This window comes from Neovison vison, chromosome 6 (genome assembly GCF_020171115.1).
Source record: "Neovison vison isolate M4711 chromosome 6, ASM_NN_V1, whole genome shotgun sequence".
Classification (NCBI taxonomy): Eukaryota; Metazoa; Chordata; class Mammalia; order Carnivora; family Mustelidae; genus Neogale; species Neogale vison.
In genome coordinates this window covers 131039222-131066538 of record NC_058096.1, presented here as the reverse complement: position 1 = coordinate 131066538, position 27317 = coordinate 131039222, and the positions used below count along the sequence as shown (strand labels likewise).

Here is a 27317-nt window from a genome sequence, read left to right as displayed (position 1 = left end):
TTCTCCCCAGACCCCTTCCTTGGGAATACTTCATGGGCTCATGCCACATGCTCAGCCAGTTGTTACTATCATGAGAAAATCTTCCTGCGCAAATTACAAACAAGCCAGTAAATTACAGGTTCAAATAACAGCGTCCAGCTCTAGTTGGACCCGGTCCTTATTAATTCATTTATGCTCAAAGAGTTTGCTTTACTTCCCTAGGTGAATGAAATCTTGTCTCGTTCTTCAGTCTGGAGTGCCTTCAAAGATCAGAAACATGATTTGTTTATTTCTGAGTCACAAACAGCAGGATACCTCACAGGTAAACCGCACCTAATTGGTTACTCTGAGACATAGGGCAAAAGCCTCTTGAGCCTTCCTTTTGTCCTGACTAGACTGAATTTAGCGCTTAGGGTTTCTTCCTAGGCTGCTAGCCACCTGTCCCGGGTGCTGTGGGCATGTGGTGGACCTCTGGGGTAAACCCTGGACAGACACCAACTGCTGTTGTGTTGAACGTGTGCTCACGGAAACGTGGACCTTGCTCAGTTGTGACCCAGTTAATTCATGGTGTCATAGGTTATAGTTGGAGCATGATATTAAAATGTTTGTCTCAGACATGTAAAAAGAGAACTACCTACTCAGAAGGATCAGTATCAGAAACGATAGTATCGTTCTGTTTCTGGTAGAGTAGCAGTTTGAAGCTCCAGATGTGTACATTCACATGTGAAATACTTTTCTTCTAAGTTTCCAGTGATTGATCTGTAGTTTTACAAAATATTTACAGTTTGTCCTCTCAAGGGGAGAAATAATGTGGGTACCATAAAGGAAGGGACATTTTATTATATAGGGATCAAAAGAACGTATATTTTTGAAGTTCAGGGCATTTGTCCATTTAACATGCTAATTGCTCAACAATTTTGGAATATTTGTTTTCATACTGACTTCTGTTTAAAAAGAAAGTCATACCATTTTATTGCTATATCTGAAGATGAAATATGGTCTCTGGTATAAGAGTTTTTAGTTTGAAATTAACCTTAAGAGTAATAGGTGGGTTTTGCCATCTGCTTGTGTATAATATGTATATTTAAAAAAAAAAAAAAAGTTAGTTCTGCGTCCTCCTCTAACCAGAGATGATGTGGGTAGACTGAGAGAAAAGAAACAGTACCCAGTGGTTTGCATGCCTGTGCAATCGTTTTAGTAATCTAGATCACTAGTATAGAAGTCTCTACATCGTAAAGACTAAATCTTGAGTATTAAAAAACGACAGCTTTAGAAAACATTTTGCTTGGCTTTAATTTTAGTCTCAGTTGTGACACTATTGCTTTTCTCTTCGCTATGACCACTTTCATATGAATCTACTAAAATGTAGAGGCAGCACCCTAACATTTATAAACACATGGTGCTTTGATTGCCAGTGCCAGATGCACATGAACGAAGAGTCGTGTCATAGGTCTCCCATCTAACTTTTCATGCCCTGTCCGGTGATTTCTGTGAGGAGATATACTTAGAAAATGGTCTTTGTTTATCTCTTGTCTCTCTCTCAGATTTGAAGTAAAGTTGTAGTTTCCAAGTAAGAGCATGTTCTCTAAACGGCAACTAAAAACTTTATCTGTTTAGACTTTTTTTTTCCCCAAAAGCCACCTTTCTGTGGTGTTAACGTTCATTACTTTGTATCTAAGGATGCTGTGACTGGAAAATCTGCCTTGTTTTCCCTCCAGCTAAAGATAAGTACTTATTGAAAGTTTGGCCCTGAAGAATAGTAAGATGTAGATTATAAGCTTCCTGCAGGGAGAACTCTTCTAATTTGTTGTACTCTCCGTTGTGCTTAGTGTTCATTGACTTGACTTAATAGAATAAAAGACTTGAGGTGGTCCTTGACTTACTAACAAGATGTGGGCCTAAATGTCTATGGTTAGAATACAGAAGACATAGGGATTTATCTTCAGGGACCTAGATTTCATTTAGAAATCTGTTGATCCTCACCCCATCCAAATATGGTAAAACTAGAGGAAAAAGTACAGGGATCAAAAAGGTTCTTCTGTGTGCCTTTCCTTCTACTTGGATCCCTGGGGCAGCTTCTGAGTAAGGTGTGAGAAGAGCTCTGATGAGCTATAGGGGATGTAAGAGGATGGGGAAGAAGAAAAATGGTCACAGATTTCTTTACAGCCTCCTTTGGGCCTGCTCAAGGGGCAACAGGTTCTATAGAAAGTCGACTAAGGGGGAGCAGTCATATAAATCCCAACTTGAAAATGGACTACTGTTACTGTGGCCATTCTGAAGGCCCTCCTGAAGCCTACAGACACAGTGCAGACTAGCCTGGAGCTGTGTAGGCCCTCAAATTGTCCAGTTCTTAGTGCATCATCCATCTGGGGTGTTCTATTGGCGAGAAGTTTGAAAGTTTTTTCCCATTAATTATAGTGTTTTTTTTTTCAAAGGACTGTTTAAAGAAAGCCCTAGGGGTTGAATTGCTGTCTGCTCATTGTTTAGACTGCCAAATGTTTCCTTCTTGTGTTTGAGCTTTTCCATGGGTGCTTCGTGTTGTGTGTCATGTGTTTGCTAAAAGGGGCAAGTTCTTTGTATAACGGTAAAATCGATGTATAACTCTAGGCAGTGTATACAGTGGTGTGTTGAGTGGGAACTTTGATTAGGATTTACCCCCCGCCACCCTCAGTCTCCCCGAGACGGTTCTCATTGTGCCCAAGCCCCTCTCTCATCAGCGTGCAAATGAAGTAAAGTGCTGTGAGAACACACTTCACTGGCCCTTTTTCTGAAGTGCCCCTGGGGAGTTTGGCAAGTAAGTGGACTTCGTGTAGGAGATGGGAAAAGAGAAAAGAAAATTAATTACTATTTCAGAGTAGGATAAGAATAAAAATATTCCTTAATGATTTTCTTCACCCTGGCTGCTGAGCAGATGCCATTCAGTCACAGGCTAAGGACTGGGGTTATAAATAAGGCATCCTGGGCAGGACTACTCATCGTTGACGAATTGAGAGGAGACTGCCTGGTTCCAGAGGCTCTCCAGCCTGGCATAATTGTTTTGTTTTCTGATAAACACTTAATCTAAAAGTATCTCAGTGCGGTTTTACCCAGAATGCAGGAAAGCTGTGGTTGCTTGTGGGCCCTGTTACTTAGCTATTTATAAGGTTCTAGAAGAGCTGGGTACTGACAAGCTCACAGCCTATAAAAATCATTTTACCAGTGAAAATCCTCAGATTACCTCACTTGAAAAATCAGAATAGAGAAGGAAGGAACAACAGGGAAAGGAAGAGAAACAGACCAAGGTAAACATGCTTGTTAGGAGTTGGAAATGAAGATAAGAGCTTTGTATACACACAAACATGTACACATATATATTTATATTTAATTGGAGTTGGAGATGAAGAGCTTTATACACACACGCACACCCAGCCCTCCGTATAGATTTACATTATGTTTAATTAGAGGCATGTAGAATAGTTAACTTGGCTTCCTAAGGTCATTAAAGGGAGAAAGGGTGCAGCTCTTGGGTCCCTCCTCAAACCAGTCTGTCAGTTCTTTACAGAGTTGGGTTTTTTTTTTAACTTGTGTTTTTCTTTTTATACCTGTCCCAAGACTACACAATGTGAGCAACGTTAGCAAAGATTCCCTAAGGCCGTCAGTTTATCATAGGTCACTGCTAAGGCAGAGCTTCCTTCTTTTTATTTCCTTGCTAGGAATCCCGTGCTCATTTTTACCAAAGCCCATGCTCTTTCCACGACTCCATTGCAGCCAGTTCCATTTTGTGGGATTCTTTAATAGTGCATCTTTTCTCGTTCTTAAGTCTGGCAGCCTGGCACAGAGTTGCCGCACACCCCTATTTCTGGCAGCCCCTACTCTGTCCTTCTGCCTTTCTCTGGAGAATACAACTGCTCTGTCCTGTCCTCATGACTCGACTGTACCTTCTAGCCCCTGGAAACCAGACATGCTCTAAAGGAGAGGTCAGAGATCTCATGAGGGAAAGAGCATTTCAGACTTTATTTGCAGAAATGTCCAGGAATTGGTTTATCTTTTCTAAAGCAGCAAATGGTGGGGCTAGAATTTGGTCTCTTGTGGATAATCCTTCTAGGCCCAGCATTTCACAATTTAATTTTAGCCTAGAGTTCCCAGACTTTCTCAGTTCACAGTCCCCTTAATATCTTCTACCCTTAGGCCAAAAGAAATAACCTAACAGTTAAGTTTAAGTATTAGATCCAAACAACTTGAAAATGGTTGTGTGGTGTCCAACAAATGTTGCTGTGTTTCTCGCCAATGTAAAATACCTAGCAGCATCCCTGTGGATTTGTCCCAGGGTGTCTCAGCACCCAGTTTGAAAACAGTAGCCTTACTCTATTTTCTACATAGCATTTGTGATTTGGTCCCATAATCGACGCATTTGATGCAAACCAAGTTGAGTCCATAATTGGAAGTATCTGGGCACTTTACCAGTCCAGGGTGTTGGGGCTTTATTCTTCAGGCTTCTATCTTTGGTTACCTGCTTAATAGTTCTCTGGTCATCTTGCTGCTGCCTAAGGTTCAGAGTGATAGGAGGTGGGTGGCAACTGATGGTAACAGTGGGGGCGGTGGCTCCGTGCTGTCCTGTCGGAAGGGGTAGGTGCCCCGGAGGTCTTCTCCTGGGCAGTCTGGGGAAGGCCTGGCTCCCTGAGTTGATAGATGCAGACCTTGAGGCGCCTTCGAAAGGGAAAGTCCCTTTTCTACATTCTATTAGATGAGGGTTCCCAGTGACTCGGCCCTCTGATTGGCATGTGACAGCTCACACGGGTTGAGTTGTCTCTGGCTGTGTAATTACACACTAGACGCAGTGTCTGCTCAGTGATGCCAGCCGTTTCATGTCCTCGATACCAGTGCTTGTAAGGTGTGAGGTGAACGAGATGATTCTGAACTGTGCCCCTTTTGTCCTGCATTAGTGCCTGTTATGCCTTAGCCTCCATCAAACTGCTCTGCTGTTTGCACTTCCTTATAACTTCCCTTGCTGCTTATATTTCTTTTCTCCCCTCAGGTGTCTCTCCTTCCCTTCTAACTGGCAGCAGCCCCCTTCACCTCAGGAGCGGGCTTTAGATCCGCTCTGCCAGGCAGCTTGCTAACTTCTGTGTAGCTCTCTGAAGCAGGTAGAGAACCATTTTGCTAAATGCATGCCGCTTCCACTGCCTTTCTAGTTCTAACCCTTTGATGTTCCTTAGCCGTTTGCCTTATTTCCTCCAGTTTCAGCTATAAGAATTGCTCAGTTTGCAGTATGATGCTACAATGTCTCTCACAAGTACTCTGTATGGTTTGTGCACTGCTCCGGGATGTAATTGTTTGCGATGTTTAAGATAAACTGGAGGGCTAAAGCCATTATAGAGAATGCTCACAGGATACCTCTTGAAAATGCTGGCATCTGTAGCATTTCCACGCACTAGAGATGGTTAGAATCAAGGAAGACCTAAAAAAATGAAAATACTGCTCTTTTCCCATGGCATTCTTGTTTTGACCTATGACAGATGTCCAGAGCCTGCCTTTTTTAGAGACGTCGGTGTAGCTGCCCTTGTTCATTTGGTGTTACTTGTTACGATAGCACTTCTCTGCACCAAATGGAAGTTGGTTACTTTTAATATTGATAAAGTGTTTTTCTTGGGCATTTCATCAAGGATGACTTTTGGTCGGGCTGACTGAGTACAGTTTCTTTCCTCTACTTGTTCCCTTCCTCGCCCTCCCCATTTGACATAGCTATCCTTTAGTGCCCAGGATTTTTTTGGAAACATGAAATTACCAGAATTGAGAAGGGGCAGTTTCCCATGTTTCCACACTAGTGTCTGTCCAGCATCAGTTTTGAAATGATTTTTAACTTTGTCATCTCCTAACGCAATACCTTGAAAATGGCATTGTGTAGCTGTTTGTTAAGGTGTGATAAGATACTTGACTAGCTTCTTATGTTTTTGTAGAGGTCACTTTTCCTGTGGCTCTGCCCTCTAGAAGGTGTGTGTTTTCCTTTCTCTCTTGCAGGACCTGGAGTTGCTGGCTATCTTACTGCAGGGACATCCTCGTCAGTCATGTCTAACCTGCCGCCTCCCGTAGACCACGAGGCAGGCGACCTTGGCTATCAGACTTGACACATTTGTGAGAGACAATAAATGCTGAAAGGCCAGTGCCCAGTCCACATTCCTCCAGCTGATACGTTGAAGCAAACTCTTACTGCCTTTCTCCTGGTTTCATGACAGTGTTACTCCTTTTTCTATAAAAATATTTTTATTTAGGAAAAAAAGTCAGTGATTCTAATTGTATCACGCTGTAAGAAAGCACTCTGGATCAACCTAAGTGGGTACACAAGAATTTTTTTTCTTGATGTATGTAAGCACATTCTGTTCCTTTATATCTGTTTACAAGACTGTGAATCAAAATGACAAAACTTTCTTCCTAGTTTTTATAATGTTTTTTTGAATTAGTGTGACTGTGGGGTTGAACTGCAATCTACGGAAATTGGACTAGGTCACTTACCCCGGAAAAGGGTCTTTCCCTCTCCTGCATCGAGTCCACGTGGCTGTCCTCCACCGTCAAACACTATTAGGTTTTGTCCTTAAGCCTGTTCACTGGTATCCTCTCCTCAATCATTAACCTTCTGAGAGCTCACAGTACATGTCGGTATGTATAAACTGGCTTTACCAAATTGAATGAAAAAGGAGCTTGTGCAAAAAAATTAAAAATTTAAACACGGATGTCAAGATGTTATGTAAGAGATTAGTGTAATTGTGAAATGTTCTATACATTATCAAATATATAAAGCTTTCTATATTGAATGTACATTATACAGATCATTCATATGTGTACATAAAATTTTAAAAATAAAGGGAATTGACTGCTTTGTTAATGATATATTTGTTCTAATTTAATATTTTTCCAATGGAATACCTCTTACCTGTTCCTGAGACAGATTTTAGCAGTAGGAATAAACAGACTTGCCTCACATTCACTGCTCCTCCTACAAACAAGTACATTGACACATCTGATCATCTGATTATTCCTAACGTCCTTGGTTAATATTTCAGCTGCATCTAAATCTCCAGAAACCTAGCATTTCCTTTAGTTTCTATTAAGGAATTCAGTAGTGGGCGAGCCTATTAATACTCTGACGTGTGAGACACATCGCCTGTCCACACATTCCAGTATTTTTAAGAGGTAAGAAATTGAGAGTGAGAACATATTTCAGATAACACAGATCTCAACATGTAGGTCTCCTAGTATGGTCACAAGCTGCAAGAAAATATGAACATGTAAAGAATACAAACACTTCTTAAAGAATGAGGAGATACCCAAACCTCCACATTGACTTTGAAAGCAAGAACCAAGTTTATTCCACAGTTGATGTGTAAACAGAGCTAGAATGGAATGGAATCACTAATTCAGAATTTTGCATAATCTCCCAAAGATTATGGAATAATATGCCCATGTAAGTATTTTAATAGATAACTGATTTTAGTCTCCAGATAGTACTTTTCATAAAAATATGTTCATTAAAAGAGATTATAACAGCTAATTTAGGAGTAGGTGTTTTAGGAGAGTGCAAATCAATATATTTCCTTTACATACTATGAGATCATAAATATTGCACTGATGACTTCTTTTTTAAGATTTTATTTATTTATTTGACAGAGATCACAAGTAGGCAGAGAGGCAGGAGGGGGGACCGGGGGGAAGCAGGCTCCCCGTGGAGCAGAAAGCCCAATGCGGGGCTCGATCCCAGGACCCTGGGATTGTGACCTGAGCTGAAGGCAGAGGCTTTAACCCACTGAGCCCCCCCAGGCGCCCCTGTATTGATGATATTTAAAAGGCTGCTTAATCTACGTCCACTGATATTTGGATACCAGTCATAGTTCATCTTCACTGAACAAGCCAAACATCATATAAACTTACACATACGTAGCCTCATTTAATCCTCAGAGCAAACCTATGGGCTTGATACTGATAAAATTTTCATCTTCCAGGTGAAGAACATGGGCTCTGAGAGGCAAAGCAACTTAGCAAAAGTCACACAATAAGTAACAGGGTAAGAAATCAAAGCTACTTAGACCTGACACCAAAGTCTGTGTTCTGAGCCATGATCCTGCCACAGCCACAATCTCCAGCAGGTGTACATAACTAGGAAAACTGAGGGGTTTTTTGTTTTGTTTTGTTTTTAAACATTTTATATTGTAAACCAAAACAGATACAGAAAATCTCACTGTACAAATTAGTTTAATGCATCATTATATAAGGCAAGTCACCCTTAAAACTACCATCTCGGTCAAGAACTTTGCTAGCCTCTCCAGAGGCCGCTTCATGTGCACCTATCAAATCACAGCCCCTCCTTCCAAAAGTGACCACTGGTCCGACACTCCCTTGTTTTCCTTTGTTGTTTATCACCCAGGTGTACATCCTAAACGCTAGAATTTGGTCTTGTACTTTTTCTTCTTTAAGTATCTTTTTGAGTCTTTTTTAATCTTGTGGCTCCCCTTCTATCCCCTTTTCCCCCAAAATTTTGTTGAAGGCCCCAAGGCCATTTTTGTTTGTTTGTTTTTCCCAGATTTTGGAAGTTACTGATCACACACTTATGGTGCAGTTCAACTTAATCCTCTGTCCTTTACATCCAGAATCTTCATCAGATTCAGGTTCTGTCCCTTTGGCAAGACTAGAGGGGTATTGGGTTCTTCTGTTTAGAAGTACAGTATGTCTGTAGGTCATGTGATAATTGACAGTAATGGAAGCTCCTTGTGACTGGATCCATTCATACATCAGGAGTTACCAAATGCTGCTATTCTAAGGTCCTTTCACCTAATAACTTTAATAAGAAATGCTTCCTGCAAAAAAAGAAAAAAGAAAGAAAATGTAAACAAGTAGGACTACATCATACTAGAGTTTCTGCACAACAAAGGAAATCATCTGTAATAAGAAAAAGTAACCTACTAAATGGTGGAAAATACTTATAAATTATATCCAGTAGGGAATTAATATCCAAAATATGCAAAGAACTCAATAGCAAAAAATCTGATTGAAAAAAGGGCAGAGGATCTATATAGACATTTCCAAAGAAGACCTACAGATGGCCAACTGGCACATGAAAAAATGTTTGACATCACTAATGATCAGGGAAGTGCAAATCAAAACCACGAGATGCAACCTCATACCTGTTAAAATGGCTAGTATTGAAAAGGCAAGAAATAACAAATGTTGGAGAGGATGCAGAGAAAAGGGAACCCTCATGCACTGTTGGGACTACAAACTGGTGCAGTCACTGTGGAAAACAATATGGAGGTTCCTCAAAAAGTTAAAAGTAGAACTACCGTATGACTCAGCTATTCTCCATCTGGGTATTTGATGAAACAAAAACACTAATTGAAAAAGGTACATGCACCGCCTGTGTTCTTTGCAGTGTTCTAGACAGTAGCCAAGATATGAGGACAACTGAAATGTCCATCAGTGGATGAATAGATAAAGAAGATGTGGAATATATATGTGTGTGTGTGTGTGTGTGTGTGTGTGAATATCATTCAGCCTTAAAAAAGAATGAGATCTTGCCATTTGTAACAACATTGACAGACCTTGAGAGTATTACCCTAAGTGAGATAAGTCAGAGAGACAAATACAAGATTTCACTTACATGTGGAATCTCAAAAGCAAACGGACTAACATAAAATTCATAAACATGGAGAATGGATTAGTGGTTAGCAGGGGAGAAGGAGTTTGGGGGTAGGGAAAATGGGTGAAGGGTGTCAACTGTATAGTGATGGGTGGTAACTAGAGTTACTGTGGTGATCACTAGTTTCTACAAACACTGAATTATTGTATAACTGAGACACAAAATGTAATATTTTACCTCAATAAAAGAAAGAGAAAAGGAAATGCTTTCTCTTATCTGCTGTTTGTTATCCAGTGGTACATTTCTATGGGAGAGGCAGGATGAAGTCTTCATTGGTTCCCTTATCAGCTTTCAAAATAACTAATTTACTCCCTGTCCTCTTCTGAAGGTGACCAATATGCTTTCTTACCATTACTGTTATATTTTGGGGTATCATAGATTTAAACATTTGCTTTGTTTCACTCCTTTGCAGTTATAGGCGCACCTTGTTTTGTTGCACTTTGCTTTATTGTGCTTCACGATACTGCCTTTTTTTTTTTTTCTTAACAAATTGAAGGTTTTGGCAGCCTTGTGTCACGCAACTCATGGCACCATTTTTTCCAAAAGCATTTGTTCATTTCATGTCTCTGTGTCACATTATGGTAATTATTGCAATATTTTGAGCTTTTTTACTATTACTGTATTTCTTGGTATCTATGATCACTGATCTTTGATGTTGCTATTGGAATTATCTGGGAGAGTTACAAACCATGCCTGTGTTAAGACTGTGAACTTAATAAACGTATGTGTTCTGGCTGCTCTGCTGACTGGTTCTTCCCCCAGTCTGTCTTCAGGCTTCCTGTTCCCCGACACACAACAATATTAAGTTTAGGCCAATTAGTAACCCACAATGACCACAAGGTGTTTAAGTGAAAGGAAGAGTTGCACGTCTCTGACTTTGATTTAAAAGCTAGAAATGATTAAGCTGACATAGCAAGGCATGACAAATCTGAGCTAGGTGGAAAGTTAGGCCTCTTGTACCACACAGCCAAATTGTGAACGCAAAGGAAAGTTCTTGAAGGAAATTAAAAGTGCTGCCCCAGTGAACACATGAATGTTAAGAGTGAAACAGCCTTATTGCTGACATGGCCAGTATGAGTGGTCTCAACAGAAGATTAAACCAGCCACAATATTCCCTTAAGCCAAAACCTAATCCAGAACAAGATCCTGACTCTTTAGTTCTGTGAGGAAGCTGCAGAAGGAAAAGTCTGAAGCCAGCAGAGGTGGGTTAATGAGATTTAAGCGAAGCAGCCCGTCTCCATAACATCAAAGTGCAAGGGGAAGCCCCCAGTGCTGATACAGAAGCTGCAGCAAGAGATCCAGAAGGTCCAACTAAGATAACTAGTGAAGGTGGCTGCGCTAAGTAACAGATTTTCATTGCAGATGAAAACAGCCCTCTGTTGAAAGAAAATGCCATCTAGGACTTTGATAGTTAACAGAGAAGGAGTCAGTGCCCAGCTTCCAAGCTTTGAAAGACAGGGTGTTAGGGGCTAATGCAGCTGGTGACTTAAAGTTGAAGCCAATGCTTGTTTACTGTTTGAATAATCCTTAAGAATTACGTTAAATCTACTGTGTGCTCTGTAAATGGACTAAGAAAGCCCGGATGACAGCACCTCTGTAACCTGGTTTACTGAATATTTTAAGCCCATTGTTGAGACCTCATGCTCCAAAAAAAAGATTTCTTTCAAAATACTACGGCTCATTGACAGTGCACCTGGTCATCCAAGAGCTCTGATAGAGATAACAAGATGAATGTTTCATGCCTGCTGACACAACATCCATTTTGCAGCCATGGGTAGTGAAATATTTTTGACTTTCAGGTCTTATTTAGGAAATACACTTTGTAAAGCTCTACGTGTCATAGCTAGTGATTTCTCTGAGGGATCTGGGCCAAGTGACTGAAAACCTTCAGGAAAGGATTCCCCATTCTAGATACCATCAAGAATATTTGGGATTCATGGGAAGAGGTCAGAATATCGACATTAACAGGTATTTGGAAGAAGTTGATTCCAGCACACACGGATGACTTGGAGGAGATCAAGATCTTAGTGAGGGAAGTAACTGCTGATATGGTAGAAATAGCAGGACTAGAAGTGGAGCCTGAAGATGGGTCAGAGCTGCTGCAGTCTCATGATAAAACTATTAGATGAGGGGTCACTTCTCATGGGTGAGCAAGGAAAGTGGTTTCTTGAGATGGAATCTTCTGGTACAGATGCTGTGAATTGTCTGATTGACGACAAAGGACTGAGAATATCATATAAACTTAGTTGATAAAGCAGCAGCACGGTTTGAGAGCACGGACTCCAATTTTGAAAGAAGTTCTACTGTAGGTAGAATGTTATCAAACAGCATCACAAGCTACGGAGAAATCATCTGTGGAGGTAAAAGTCAACCAGTGTGGCAGAGTTCATTGTCTTATTTTAAGAGTTACCAGTCACCCTAGACTTCAGTGACACCACCCTGATAAGTCGGCCATCAACATCAAAACAGGAACGCCGTGCTTAGCACTTCTCAGCAATAAGGTGTTTTTTGTTTATTTTTTAGAGCGGGAGCAGTGTGGGGGAGGGGCAAAGGAAAAGGGGGAGAGAGAATCCTAAGCAGACTCCTTGCCCAGCCTGGAGCCCAACGTGAGGCTCGGTCTCACAACCCTGAGATCGTGACCTGAGCTGAAATCAAGAGCTGGACTTGATTAACTCAAGTTAAGTTTTGAGTTTCACCACCTGTGACCACCTTCCCTGCCACCCAGGCACCCTGCAATTAGGTTATTTCTTACTTAAGGTATGTACATTTTTTTAGACATAATGTTATTGCAGTTAATGAACTATAGTAGAATGTAAACATTTTGTATATGCACTGGGAAACAAAAAAATTCATTTGACTCACCTTATTGTGATACTTTATTTCAGTGCTCTGGGATTGACAGTATCCACAGGATCTCCAAGGTATGTCTGTATCTTTATTGAAATTGGAATTGTCTTGTCTTTGTTACTGGAAGCTTCTTCAGCCTAATTCCTGAGTCCTTTTTTTTTTCCTCCCTTTAATGTGGTAAAGTACACATAACATTTATCATCTTAGCCACTTTAAGTATACACCTAAGTACATTCATAATGTGCTAAGTACACATAACAAATCTATCATCTTAACCACTTTAAGTATACAGTTAGGTGTTACTAAGTACATTCATAATGTGCTATCATTAGCACCTCTATCTCCAGAACTCTTTTTCACCTTCTAAAACTGGAACTCTGTACTCATTAACTGAGTTAATGTACTTATGTAATTCCGTACTCATTAACTCATTACTAACTCTCCATTCTCCCTTTCCCCAGCCCTTGGCAACCACCATTCTACTTTCTGTCTCTGTGAGTTTGACTGTTTGAAGTATCTCAAACAAGTGGCATCATACAGTGTTTACCTTTTAGTGCATGGCTTATTTCACTTTAGCATAATATCTTTAAATTCATTCATGTTGCATATGTTAGAATTTCCTTTTTAAGAATAATAGTCCATTGTATGTATATCCCACATTTTCTTTTTTTTTTTCTTATCCCACATTTTCTTTATCCATCCCTCCATTAATGGACATTTAGGTTTCCATATTTTAGCTACTGTGAATAATGACACTATAAACAACAACTCAATTTAAAAATGTACAAGGGACTTAAATAGACATTTCTCCAAATAAGGCATACAGATGGCCAATATGCATGAAAAGGTGCTGAATCACTAATTGCTAGGGAAATACAGATCAAACTACAGTGAGATGCCACCTCACACCCAGCAGGATGACTACTATCAAAAAACAGAAAACGAACATCAATGAGGATGTGGAGAAATTGGAACCCTTGTGCACTATTAGTGGGAAAACACGATGGTACAGCTACAGTGGAAAAACAGTGTGGCAGTTCCTCGAAAGAAGTAAAAATAATCACTCATCATTAAGGAAATGCAAATCAAAACTGCAGTGAGACACAACATCACACCTGTCAGAAGGACTATAATCAAAAAGATGAGATATAGCAAGTGTTGGCGAGGATGTAGAGAAAAGGGAACCATCATGCACTGCTGGTAGGAATGCAAGTTGGTACAGTCACTGTGGAAAACAGTGTGGAGAATTTTCAAAAAACTACAAATAGAACCACCACATGATCCAGCAATTCCACTACCAGGCATCTATCCAAAGGATACTAAAACTAATTGGAAAAGATACTTGCACCCCTATTATCATTGCAGCATTATTTGCAATATCCAAGATCTGGAGGCAACCGAAGTGACCACTGATAGATGAACCGATAAAGAAGATGTGGTTTATATCTAATGGAATGCTACTCAGTCATGATAGAGAACGAGAACTTGCTATCTGTGGCAGTGTGGATAGATCTAGAGGTGTTATGCTAAGTGAAATAAGACATAGAAAGACATACCATATAATTTTTGCTTCTATGTGGAACCTTAAATGAATAAAAAAGCAGAAATAGACTCATAAATACAGAGTACAAACTAGTACTTGTCAGAGGGAAAGGACACGGGGGTATGTGCAAAATAGGCGAAGGAGTGTGGGAGATACAGACTTCAGCTTCTGGGATGAATACATCCTGGGGATGAAGGGTACAGCATAGGGACTCTAGTTAATGGTATTGTAATACCGTTGAACCCTTGTGAGCATAGCCTAAAGTATAGACTTGTTGAGTCACTGATGCCGTACACCCGAAACCAATGTAACATTGTGTATCAACTATACTTCAATTTAAGAAAATAAAAAACAATTACCATATGATCCAGCAATCCCCCTTCTGGGTAAATGCCTAAAACAACGGATGAAAAAGCAGGGCCTCAGATTGAAAACTGAGTTTTAATCTTTTGGTGTAGAGGGTTTACCTAAGACCTACACATGGAGCATTTTGCCTCGGTTCTCAGGTATAGACAGCACAAGCTGTCGGTTCTCAGCAAGACAGCACAAGCACGGGGACAAGAAAGTAAATAGAGGACCTCTAGGGAGTGGAGTTGTCTGTTATGGTTGGTGTATAGGGGTCGAGAAAGAGAACCCAGTCTGTAACCCGGGGAGTGGCCGATTGGGCAGAGAGCCAGATGGAGGTGTGGGCATCCCAGCCTAATTGTGATTTAGGAAGGAGATCTGTGTTTGGAAACAGACAGCAGTGGGGTGTGATCAATTTATGTTTATCTCAGGGAAGGTGGTCACAGGGGGTGAAACTCCGAGACACAGGTAACTCAGCCCATGTGGAGGAACAAAGCAAGGGACCAACACAGAGAACAAGCCCTCACCAGTAAAGGTGACGATTATCACCAGGTGGCTGGAGAATACCTTTCAGTCCAGAAATTCTGTAATCCCTTTCCTTATCTTAAATTCCATTATAGGATGGAATGTCTCTAAATACCTAAGCTTAGCTAGGTTTTTAGAAAGAGTAGCTTGATAAAGGAAAAAAATGTTACAGATAAGTTTAGTCTATTCTGGCAACCTGTTGACTAGAAATTTAATGGTCTGCTTGAATTTTCAGGACCTCATGGTGTCCTGTAGGGTAAGCTACACTTCTGGGGCACCTGGCTCACTGAACAGAGCATGTGACTCTTGATCTCCAAGTCCTGAGTTTAAGCCCCATGTGGGGAGCAGAAACTACTTCAAAAACAATAACCACCGCTTCCCTTCGAGTGACCAGAGGAAGTGTGAGCAAGGAATGTGAAGACTCCTTCCAGCTTGTTTCCTTGTCTACACGGTCAGGTTGATCATTGTCAGTCCGTCCTTTGCAGAGCTGCTGTGAGGACTCTGAGAACCTCCGGCCAAACAATGGCGGTAATAATCCTGAGCCTTGAAGTCAGCAATTGTCAATAGCAATTTTTCTCCCTATGTTTACGATCAGGAATAGGATAAAACAAATTTCAAGGACTTTAAGGTCTACATTAAACAATTTGTAATGTTTTAGTCATTTTTAGAAGTAATCATATTGCTATGTAATCCCTAACTAAAAAGGAACTATCTTGAGTCCAACATCAGAGATGCTGCAGTCTTAGTCAGCAGATCCACCTGTTTCCTACAACGAAAACATCTTTCTCCCTGAGCTGCTGCTTTTGCGCAGGCAGCTGAGGTCCAAGAGGCAAATCCGAGAAAGTGACTTGAATTTGCTTCTGAATTGAGAAGAATGCCTGACAACTGAGTTCAATGAAAAGTTCCATCTGCGGACTGAAGCACAGACCATTTACATAGCTGAGTCAGGCCCGTTGTCTTCAAATGAAATGTAGAATTCAGAGTTTGAAGTTAGTTGATTAGAAAAAACTAGAGGGGCAGCTGGCTGGCTCAGTCAGTAGAGTGTGCAACTCTTGATCTTGGGGTTGTAAGCTTGAGTCTCACTTTGGGTATAGAGGTTACTTTAAAATATTAAAAAAAAAAAAAAAAAGAAAAAGAAAAAGCTAGAAAATACAGAACTCCTTGGGAAGTGGATTTCTAGCAGAGCTGAGGGACAGCAACAAGCAGTCTCCAGCTTCCCTTCCCAAAAGCAGCACCAAAGCTAAAACCTTAGCCTGCAAAAGTCCAGATCACAGGGCATGGAGTGACGGCTCTGCAGATCAGCAACACACACCAAAACTTGAAACGGACACTGAGTTAGAACTGAGTAACTGGCTGGCTCCAGGGACCGAGTGTGTGTTTCTAGGTTTGTTGGGGCTTATTGAAAGTATGTGTTAAGGGGCACCTGGGTGATTCAGATGGTTAAGCATCTGCCTTTGGCTCAGGTCATGATCTCCAGATTCTGGGATTGAGCCCCATGTTGGGCTCCCAGCTCAGCCGGGAGTCTGCTTCTCCTGCTCCCTCTGCCTCTCCCAGTTCTTGTGTTCTCTCTGTCTCCATCTCAAATGAATAAATAAAATCTTTAAAAAAAAAAAAATCCAAGGGGTGCCTGGGTGGCTCAGTGGGTTAAAGCCTCTGCCTTTGGCTCAGGTCGTGATCCCAGGGTCCTGGGATCGAGCCCCGCATCGGGCTCTCTGCTCAGCAGGGAGCCTGCCTGCCTCCCTTTCTCTCTCTGCCTGCTGCTCTGCCTGTTTGTGATCTCTGTCTGTCAATAAATAAATAAAATTGAAAAACAACAACAACAACAAAAAAGCATGTGTAAAGTTTTGAGTTCTCCACATTATATCAGAATCACCGCTGATGCCCAGGGGTCTAGATGTCGATTCTAAGTAGTCCATACTCATTCACTTCAACCCCAAGAGGTTGTGTGGACTTGAAGTTGAACTGTCTGTGTCTTGGTTTTGTGTCACCCAGTCCGTTGAAATGAGAGCAAGAGAGAGGCTACCAGTTGTCCTGGAGTGAGTTGGGGCCATGCAGGCTGCAGTCCTGCCCTCACTGTGTGACCTCTCATCTTTAAGTGAGGTCATTAATGCCTCCCTTAGCCTGCAGTTTTGTCACTAACAAACCCCTGATAGGGCGCCAGCCTCCTGGATGGCGTCAGGGAAGTCGCTGGCGTGGCAGGCAGAATCTACCCTGCTTAGGTCTTTGACCTTGGGCATCAATTTCTTCTATAAAATGTCTGAGTTGGTCAGTCAGGAAATATTTCACTGCTAGGAATCTGATGAAAGATAATGTAAGCCCTCTAGGCAAAAGTGTACAAAAGCACATATTTTTTTAAATATTAGAGAACTCAGTCCCACTCTAATTCCAGTTAAAAAGCCCAGAGGAAGATAGCTTCTAAGAATCATGTACGATAGGGGCACCCGGGTGGCTCAGTGGGTTAAAGCCTCTGCCTTCGGCTCAGGTCATGATTTCAGGGTCCTGGGATTGAGCCCTGCATCAGGCTCTCTGCTCAGCGGCGAGTCGGATTCCCTTCCTCTCTATCTGCCTACCTCTCTGCCCACTTGTGATCTCTGTCTGTCAAATGAATAAAGTCTTTTTTTTTTTTAATATTTTATTTATTTATTTGACAGAGAGAGATTACAAGTAGGCAGAGAGGCAGGTAGAGAGAGAGGAGGAAGCAGGCTCCCCGCTGAGCAGAGAGCCCGATGCGGGACTCGATCCCAGAACCCTGAGATCATGACCTGAGCCGAAGGCAGCGGCTTAACCCACTGAGCCACCCAGGCGCCCATGAATAAAGTCTTTTAAAAAAAAAATTATGTACAATATTGTTTGCCACAAATTGGGCTTATCATGAAATACTCTTCTCTGCTGTGGAATCTCTCCTGGTCATCAATGCTTTCCTATTGCTATTTTTTTTTCTTTTTTACTACATATCTTTAATATGTTACTTAGCATTTAGAGCAAAAAACTTGACATCTGGGTTGTTGGCCATCCCCTAACTTCCAGACTGAAAAGAGTAAAAGGCAAGAGCAGTTTACTACAGGTTCCAGGGCCCATGAATACAGGAAGTAGGGTAGCCAGTTTGAAAGTTTATTTTTCCACCAAGCTTACCAAAAACGTGTACATGTTCACCATTTTTACAAAGTCCACCCATTTAGGAAAATGACTTTGTAAGAGAAAAGAAAGGTTCCAGAACTGTTCATGGAAAGTCTCAGTTACATATATAAATAAGAATCAATGTTTATGCTTACATCTTTTAACATGGAAAAGGTATATGGTTTATTTAACAAGGTTATGTGGTTAGTATATATAAAGAGTTTTTGGTTAAAGTCAGTGGCAGTATATGTACAATCAAATGTCTGCGAGGAACATGTGGCTCATTCCCTGGCCCTTGCCAAATGGCAGTATCTGTGGGCAGGAAAAGAGGAATCCCATGCCCTCAATTTCTCTATTTCATGGAAAAGTTTATGAAAATATGACTTGAGTCCGTGAGGGAATGAGTCATTTGTCTTCAAAAAGAAAGGTCATATGGAAGTAATTCTGCAAATATTTAGTTGTGTGTAAATGCACTGAAGTTACTTCAACTAGAACTTAAGCTCCAACCCCACTGTCACCCTTGAATATTTTACAGGACTCAGAACAGTCCTCCGTGTACATCTGTCCAGTTTCCCAGCATTCCAAGAGAGGAAATGGAGCATGTTTCCTGGCTTTAAATGTGAGAGTTGGCCAGACACTGTCTTGTCAGCCCTGAGTGATCAAGAGGAATTCAGAATATTTATGCACGTCCTGAGTTTAGAGCAGGAAACGTTATCAGTCGCTACAGAGTTGAAGGATACCCCACCCTTCATATACCCAGGACATTCCTAAAGCAGCTTAGCCTGATGGAAAACCTTTGAAGTCAAACCTAAGCTTGGATACCAACAAGTGTATACCTCCAGTCGGGATTTTCAGCGTGAACAAGGCCAAAACAGGAAGGAAAAGGTTTATTTGTAGAAAACAATAAAGGAAGAAGAGAACATTGGAAAAGAAAGGTATCATATTTAATACCTTTAGAGATAAACACTGCATGCACAAAACAACAGGATGCCACTTAAAAAAACATTTTTTTTTTCCAGAGAATTAGAATCTGGTCTTATAAAAAAAACACCGAACAGCAGAAATGAGAAACAATGAAAGACACTGAGAGATAACATTGAAGAAATTCCCTTAAGCAGAATAAACAGAAAGAGATGGAAAAACAGGAGACAAAGGAATGTCTCCTAAGTAACTGGCTGGCTCCAGGGACCGAGTGTGTGTTTCTAGGTTTGTTGGGGCTTATTGAAAGTATGTGTTAAGGGGCACCTGGGTGACTCAGATGGTTAAGCATCTGCCTTAACCCATTAAGGGGTTAATAGGAGGCCCATTTTCCAAAAAAAGAGGTGGATCCAGAAAGAGAGAGTTTTGAAAGGGAGATGTTATGGATTTGTGTCTCTCCTCCCCAATTCCTATGAAATCCTAAACCCCGAGGTACTTGGGAAGTGATAAGGTCGTGAGGGTGCCCTTGTAAAGGGACCCCAGAGAGCTCTCTCAAGATCTTTCTGCCATGTGAAAACACGGCAGCACTGTGAGGAAACAGCACTGTGAAACCAGAAACAGGGCCCTCCCTAGCTGCCCAATCTGCTGGTGCCTTGATCTGGGACTTCAAGCTTTCAAAACTGTGAAAATTGAGCCAACCAGTTTATGGTATTTTGTTACAGCAGCTTGAGTTAAGATGGGTGGGGAACAAAATAAGAAATTCCAAAGCATTCCCAGAAAGGAGGAGTATGCCACTGAGTACCCAGTCCAACACATGAAAATAAACCCTTACAGACGCACATCATTGTGAAATTTTACAATACAGAACCAAGAAGTTCTTATAAATTTCCAGGGTGTGGCAGGAGAAGAAGAGAACATTTCTTAGAAAGGAGCAAAAATCAGAATAGCACTGGATTGCTCAACACTGAATGTTAAAAGACAAAGGGGTGATGCCTTCAAAAGTCTAAGGGAAAAATAATTTCCCAGCCTAGGATTCTAGAGTCAGCCAAACTCCCAGATAAGTGAGGGGACAATATTTAGACTTGAAACATTTTTCAAGATTTACTTGTCTCAGGTCTCAGATTTACTTCCCACGAATGTGTTACAAGAACCTCTTGAATGATGATGTTCTCCCCCTGAGTGGGGTAACCAAGAAAGGAAGGAGGGATTCTTCAAAAGGTGGTGAAGAGATGCTAAATCAAGACAAGAGCTAGCAGCTGACTTGGAGCATGACCAGTCCAGACCAGAGCAGTTCAAGAGACTCTGGGAACAAACTCTTGTAGAAGATGAAGCTGATAGTCTCTGGGCTCAGCATCCTGAGAGGAAAAGAGACTGACATGCCTGAGGGAGGGGTTTCTCGAAGAGTCAAAGGGCAGAATAATCTCCGTGGGGTCACGTGGTGCTGTGAGGTTCTAACTGGTACTTCCCTAATGACAATGCCAATATGATTATGTAGGGAGAATAAAAGAACAAGGATGTGTGTGAGAGACTGGTGTATGTTTGGTGGGGAGAGAAGACAAAAGAAATCAAAAGATGATGGCAAAAGGTAAAATAAATAAATAAAGCAAGGGGTAACAATATAACAGACTATAGATGAAAAGTAGTGTTTTGTCAAGGTCACATTTCCCAAATGTAATCAATGTGTTCTGGATAAGTGCCACGATGTCTGCAACTAACTCAAATAGCAGAGAGAGAGGAATGCAAATGGGAATCTAGGTGAGGGTATATGGGTATTCATTATACTGGTCATATAACCTTTCTGAAGGTGTGAAAGTTTTTCAAAAAAACCTGGGAGATAAGAAGTAGTGTAATTGCATTATTTGGAAGCAGATGACCATGTTTATCAATTAAAAGTTTTTAAATGGTTGCCCATGAGACTGGGAGGTGAGCATATTGGAGGGTGGGAAGGAGGAAGCATTGTGCTTCATGAGTAGCTTTTTTTTTTCATAGCTAGCTTTGAATGGTGCTTGCACTCTTGAACTCAGACATAGACACTTTTTATTAAAAGCTAAATTTTAAAAAGTTAATACAACTTAGGGGAAATTTAAAATTAGCAAAACCAGGGGCGCCTGGGTGGCTCAGTGGGTTGAGCCGCTGCCTTCGGCTCAGGTCGTGATCTCAGGGTCCTGGGATCGAGTCCTGCATCGGGCTCTCTGCTCGGCAGGGAGCCTGCTTCCCTCTCTCTCTCTCTGCCTGCCTCTCCATCTACTTGTGATTTCTCTCTGTCAAATTAATAAATAAAATCTTTAAAAAAAATAAGTTTAAAAAAAAATTAGCAAAACCAAAGCTTTTAAAAAAAGCTTTTTTACATACACTGTATGGGAAATATAATAGAAAAAAGATTATCTGCCATGACAAAAAGAAACACAAAATAGTTAGGGTTAACCTTAATATGAACTATGCTAGATTTATATGGAGTTTGGCCCTCTACTGAGTAACATAAAGGAATACTTGAATAGAGAGATGCGTCTTTCCTGGTAGGATGAATCAAAATCGTAGACGTGTCAGTTGTCCCCAAAGTAAACTCAATGCAATCTCAAGTCCCAAAAAAATAATTTTATGGCTTATTTGGGAGAATGCTATAAAAACATGTGAAAGAAATGGATAAGGAATTACTCAACCAGATCTTAAAGCTATAGAAAATAACTGAAATAGGCACTGTGAACAAAAGGTCAACAGAAGCAGTCTTAAAAATCAGTCCAAGTAGATGACAAATAGCTCGGGACCAAGACGTGTGTACTTGGGTGAGTGGAGAATTGGATCCATCAAGCAAACTGGTCAGCTGGTATGTATAGGCCCCACCCTATCTAGAAAAGTATCTTTAGAATGAGCTTCTACCTCCTCATCTTACACACACACATATATCCCCGCTGCGCCAAAGGTTTAAAGTAAGAAATAAACCTATAAAATCTATTAAGTAAAATCTATTAAGTAAAATAACTATAAAATCTATTAAGTAGAACCTTGGGATCTAGCCAGTTGCCTTGCCAGAGCCACAAGCATCATCCTTGACTTTTAGCCTGTCCTTCACCACACCACTTTCATTTAATTCTGTTTGTTGCTTCTGTATCTTGAGTATCTGTACAATGTATGGTCACTCTGTCTCCACCACTGTGTAGGCCTCTCACCTGTCTTCCCTGCATCAGTGCATCAGGACCCCAACTCCTGTCCTTACTTCCAGCATAGTCTGAATCCAGTCCCTTCTTCATGGAGTAATAGTTCTAAAACTCAGGTACAGGCTTTTTAGTCCCGTGTTTAATGCCCTTCCATGGCTCCTCACTGCTTGTAGGACAAGTCCAGTGCCTCCTCTTGGATTACAAGGCCCTCTGTGATCATCTCTGCCACTGTCTCTGCATCCTTTTTGAAAATAGGGAAATTCTCAGTTTTTAGAATTCGCCAGCCTGTTCTCTCAGACCTTCACACACATGGTTCCACCCAGAACATTTTCCTGTCCTCCTCACACCTTCTCTTCTTCCCATCTGCCGGAGTTGGTGGACTCCTCAAATGAAAGCATTTTGTTTAATTGAGCATCTCTGTACAGGAATTACATTTTCTGAGTACAGAGATCATGTCTGTCTTGTTCATCTGTGGATCTTCCAGAATGTAGCAGTGGACGTAGGACATAACAGGCACTCAATAAGTGGTATTTGGTGAATGAATTAAACTGTACTTGTATAAATTAGTTTTTTTAATGATTAAAAAAAAATAATAGCCCAAATACACATGGTACAAAATGGACATTAACGTCCAACAGCAACCTTTACCAATTTACATTAGTAACGTCACGGGCTGTGTCTGAATTAGTGCTATGTGGGCTAGTTTCCAAAATTACAAGTTCCTACTCCAGGCCGGTCTCCCCGACTTCTAGGTATATTCAACAATGCCAGTTTTTCAGAATCTGACCCATTGAGGCTTGGGGCTGGAATTAGTGTCCCCAAATGAGCAGAAATCCCACCTGTTATCTTGCTTCACTTGTTGATTCTTCATTTGAACTTGCTTCAGACTCATCCTGCATACTGTCCTCCACTTTCTAGGGTGGAAATAGACTCTAAAAAGAAAAATTTTTGAAAATACCTTTTTATTATCTACATACCAGTTAATCTTCTCAAGGTTGTGTGGTAGATAAAAATCTGGCCCTAATCAGGACAAATGGTTGGAGGTTAGGGTTGAGTGACCTGTCAGCTGGACGAACACCTCCGGAGAACAAGGACATCCCCCGATCCCCCGTGGGTGCCCAGGAAGGGCCAGCAGAGCTGCCCACGATTGCAGGTGTCCTCTGTCTCAGCTCTACGATTAATCGAGAGTTCTTTCAATTCCAGATGGTCTAGTTATTGGGTTGTTTCAATTAGATATAAATAAGAAATCTTTTTGATTCAATACACTTTAAAGGGGAGCTTGCTCTTCCTGGCACAGAACATCTGTATCAAGGGAGAACACCTTCTCTCCAGCCTTATTCATGGCTTCGTCCTTTAATAGTAGAAAGTTCATTTAGGATCTTGGAGACAGATATAGGAGTTATGATGGACTAAACTAAATAAAAGGCAATAACTAAGACATTTAGAGACCATTTTCCCTGACTCCAAAAACCTCATTGTAAACAATATTACAGAGGATAAATTGGGAGAGAAAAATGGATGATCATAGTTTTGTACTTTGTAAGAGTTGTCTCCCGTTTCCCATGACAAGATAGGTATTAATTCGAATCCACCAACCTGGAGGGGTGCTCTGGATCATAGTTTACATTTTTCTCTTCTGAAATATTAGAGCCAGACTTTTATTTGCATTCAGAAACCCTAACCACCCTGAACAAATACCGATTTCCCCTGAAATGATCTTTAGGAGTGGTTCTACAGCAGGTCTTTGGTGCACTAGAAATGCCTAGCAGTTCCTTGTCATGCTGAGTTATTTTCTTTTTTTCCCCTTAAATACAGGAAATCCACTAGACTTAACTTTTCCCCTTCACCGGCTAACATAAAAGATAAAAAAAAATTACTGTCTTCCCTTAGTTACCATAGTGCACAGTTGTCTTTGGCTGTTCGTCATCTGGTCTCCATTTCTAATAATGCCCAAGTCCTTTTCCCCAGAGTATGATTTGGGTGGGAAGGGGACCTCTCTCACTGTGGACTGAAGAGGAGAAGCTGGTTCTCTAATACTGCAGCTTGTCCAATACCAGCCACATGTGACTATTGAGCACTTGAAATGTATCTGAAGAACTGAATTATTTACTTCATTTTAATTAACTTATTTAATTTTTTATTAAGATATAATTGTCATATAATATTAGTTGTAGAACATAGTGATTTGACATTTGTACACATTGTGAAATGGTCACCATAGTATGTCTAGTTACCATCTGTCACCCACGAATGGTCACCAACGTCTAGTTACCATCTGTCAATATGATACTATTGACTGTATTCCCCATGCTGTACATTATATCCCCATGACTTACGTATTTCATCACTGGAACTTTGTACTTACTGCACTCCCTTCTGGCAACCACCAATCCATCCCCCGTATCTATGAATCTGAGATTTGTTTTTTTTTATTTTTAGATTCCACATATAAGTGAAATCATACAGTATTTATCTTTCTCTCTCTGACTTACTTCACTTGGCATAATGCCCTCTAGGTCCACATTGTCACAAGTGGCAGGATTTCCTTCTTTTTTATGACCAAGTACTATTCCACTCTACTGCACCTTTATCCATATATCTATCAGTAGACACTTAAGTTGCTTCCATATCTTGGCTCGTGTAAATAATGCTGCAATGAACATGGGGTGCATATATCTTTTCCAATTAGTGGTTTTTTTCCACATTTTTTTAATTTAATTTCTTTTCAGTGTAACAGATTTCATTGTTTATGCACCGCACCTAGTGTTCCATGCAATACGTGCCCTCCATAATACCCACCACCAGACTCCCCCAACCTCCCACCCCCCCTCCCCTTCAAACCCCTCAGATTGTTTTTCAGAGTCCATAGTCTCTCATAGTTAACCTCCCCTTCCAATTTCCCTCAACTCCCTTCTCCTCTCCATCTCCCCATGTCCTCCGTGCTATTGGTTATGCTCCACAAATAAGTGAAACCATATGATAATTGACTCTCTCTGCTTGACTTATTTCACTCAGCATAATCTCATAATTTCTTTCACCATGTTGATACAAAAGTTGGGTATTCATCCTTTCTGATGGAGGCATAATACTCCATAGTGTATATGGACCACATCTTCCTTATCCATTCGTCCGTTGAAGAGCATCTTGGTTCTTTCCACAGTTTGGTGACTGTGGCCATTGCTGCTATAAACATTGGGGTACAGATGGCCCTTCTTTTCACTACATCTGTATCTTTGGGGTAAATACCCAGTAGTGCAATTGCAAGGTCATAGGGAATCTCTATTTTTAATTTCTTAAGGAATCTCCGCACCATTCTCCAAAGTGGCTGCACCAACTTGCATTCCCACCGAGAGTGTAGGAGGGTTCCCCTTTCTCCACATCCTCTCCAACACACATTGTTTCCTATCTTGCTAATTTTGGTCATTCTAACTGGTGTAAGGTGCTATCTCAATGTGGTTTTAATTTGTATCTCCCTGATGGCTAGTGCTGATGAACATTTTTTCATGTGTTCGATAGCCATTTGTATGTCTTCATTGGAGAAGTGTCTGTTCATGTCTTCTGCCCATTTTTTGACATGATTATCTGTTTCATATGTGTTGAGTTTGAGAAGTTCTTTATAGATCCTGGATATCAACCTTTTGTCTGTACTGTCATTTGCAAATATCTTCTCCCATTCCGTGGGTTTCCAATTAGTGTTTTTGTTTTCTTTGGGTAAATACTTAGTAGTGAAATTAGTGGATCATATGGCATATCTACTTTTAATTTTTTGAGGAACCTCCATACTGTTTTCCACAGTGGGTGCATCAGTTTACATTCTCACCAGCAGTGTACAATGATTCCCTTTTTTCCACATCCTTGCCAACAATTGTTCCTTGTCTTTTTCATTTTAGCCATTCTGACAGGTTAAGGTTATATCTCTCTAAGGCTTTGATTTGCATTTTCCTGATGATGAGTGATATTGAGCATCTTCTCATGTGTCTATTGTCTGTGTATGTCTTTTTTGGAAAAATGCTCAGGTCCAATACCAATTTGTAAAGTGGATTTGTTGTTGTTATTGAGTTGTGTGTGTTCTTATATATTTCAAATAGTAACACCTTCTTGGACATATAATTTGCAAATATCTTCTCCCATTCAAGAGGTTGCTTTTTTGTTTTGTTGATTGTTTCCTTTGTTGTGCAGAAACTTTTTAGTTTGATATAGTCCCAGTAGTTTATTTTTTATTTTATTTCCCTGGCTTTTGGAGTTAGGTCCAAAACTTGTATATTCTTGCCTCCTTTGTTATAATTGACCATATATACAGGGATTATTTCTGGACTGTTTTGTTCCATTGATCTATGTTGCTCTTTTTTTAAATGCCATCTGTTCTTAATTACTGTAGCTTCGTAGTATAGTTTGAAATCGGGGAGCATGATGCCTTCAGTTTTGTTCTTAGTTTTGGCCATTCGGGATCTTTTGTGGCTTCATAATAGTGGCAGAATTATTTGCTCAAGTTCTGTGAAATAGGGACGCCTGGGTGGCTCAGTTGGTTGGGCGGCTGCCTTCGGCTCAGGTCATGGTCCCGGTGTCCTGGGATCAAGTCCCACATCAGGCTCCTTGCTCCTCGGGGAGCCTGCTTCTCCCTCTGCCTCTGCCTGTGCTCACTCGCTCTCTCTCCCTCTCTCTCTCTGACAAATAAATAAATAAAAACAAAATATTAAAAAAAAAGTTCTGTGAAATATGCCACTGGAATTTTGGTAGGGATTGTATGGAATCTTTAGATTGCTTTGGGTAGTATAGATATTTTAACAATCTTAATTCTGCCAATCAATGAGCATGGAATATCTTTCTGTTTGTTTGTGTTGACTTCAATTTCTTTCATCAGTGTTTTACGTTTTCAGTGTACAAGTCTTTCACCTTCTTGGTTAAGTTTATTCCTAAGTGGGGCGCCTGGGTGGCTCAGTGGGTTAATCCTCTGCCTTCGGCTCAGGTCATGATCTCAGGGTCCTGGGATCGAGCCCCACATCAGGCTCTCTGCTCGGCGGGGGGCCTGCTTCCTCCTCTCTGCCTGTGTCTCTGCCTACTTGTGATCCCTGTCTGTCAAATAAATAAATAAAAATCTTTAAAAAAAAAAAAAGTTTATTCCTAAGTATTTATTTTTGGTGCAATTGTAAATGGGATTATTTGCTTAATTTTTCTTTCTTCTACTTCATTTTAATTATACAAATGCAATGGATTTCTGATTATT

General features: G+C 40.8%; 1 protein-coding gene and 1 long non-coding RNA gene across 4 annotated transcripts in view; one reads left to right on the top strand and one right to left on the bottom strand.

Annotated features, from left to right (window-relative positions):
- Positions 1 to 6843, top strand: part of DNAJC13 (DnaJ heat shock protein family (Hsp40) member C13) — a 124625-nt gene extending 117782 nt beyond the window's left edge. For all 3 annotated transcript variants that reach the window (XM_044252372.1, XM_044252370.1, XM_044252371.1), the window contains 2 exons: positions 202 to 301; positions 5977 to 6843. In XM_044252372.1, the coding sequence (XP_044108307.1) occupies positions 202 to 301; positions 5977 to 6083 (207 nt within the window). In that variant the 3' untranslated portion in view covers positions 6084 to 6843. The remainder of the gene's footprint in view (positions 1 to 201; positions 302 to 5976) is intronic.
- Positions 6844 to 8185: 1342 nt separating this feature from the next.
- Positions 8186 to 27317, bottom strand: part of LOC122908940 — a 31656-nt gene continuing 12524 nt past the window's right edge. Inside the window, exons 3-5 of the long non-coding RNA XR_006385041.1 lie at positions 22933 to 23025; positions 12506 to 12657; positions 8186 to 8804 (exon numbers count right to left, since the gene is read on the bottom strand). This is a non-coding gene — a long non-coding RNA (uncharacterized LOC122908940). The remainder of the gene's footprint in view (positions 8805 to 12505; positions 12658 to 22932; positions 23026 to 27317) is intronic.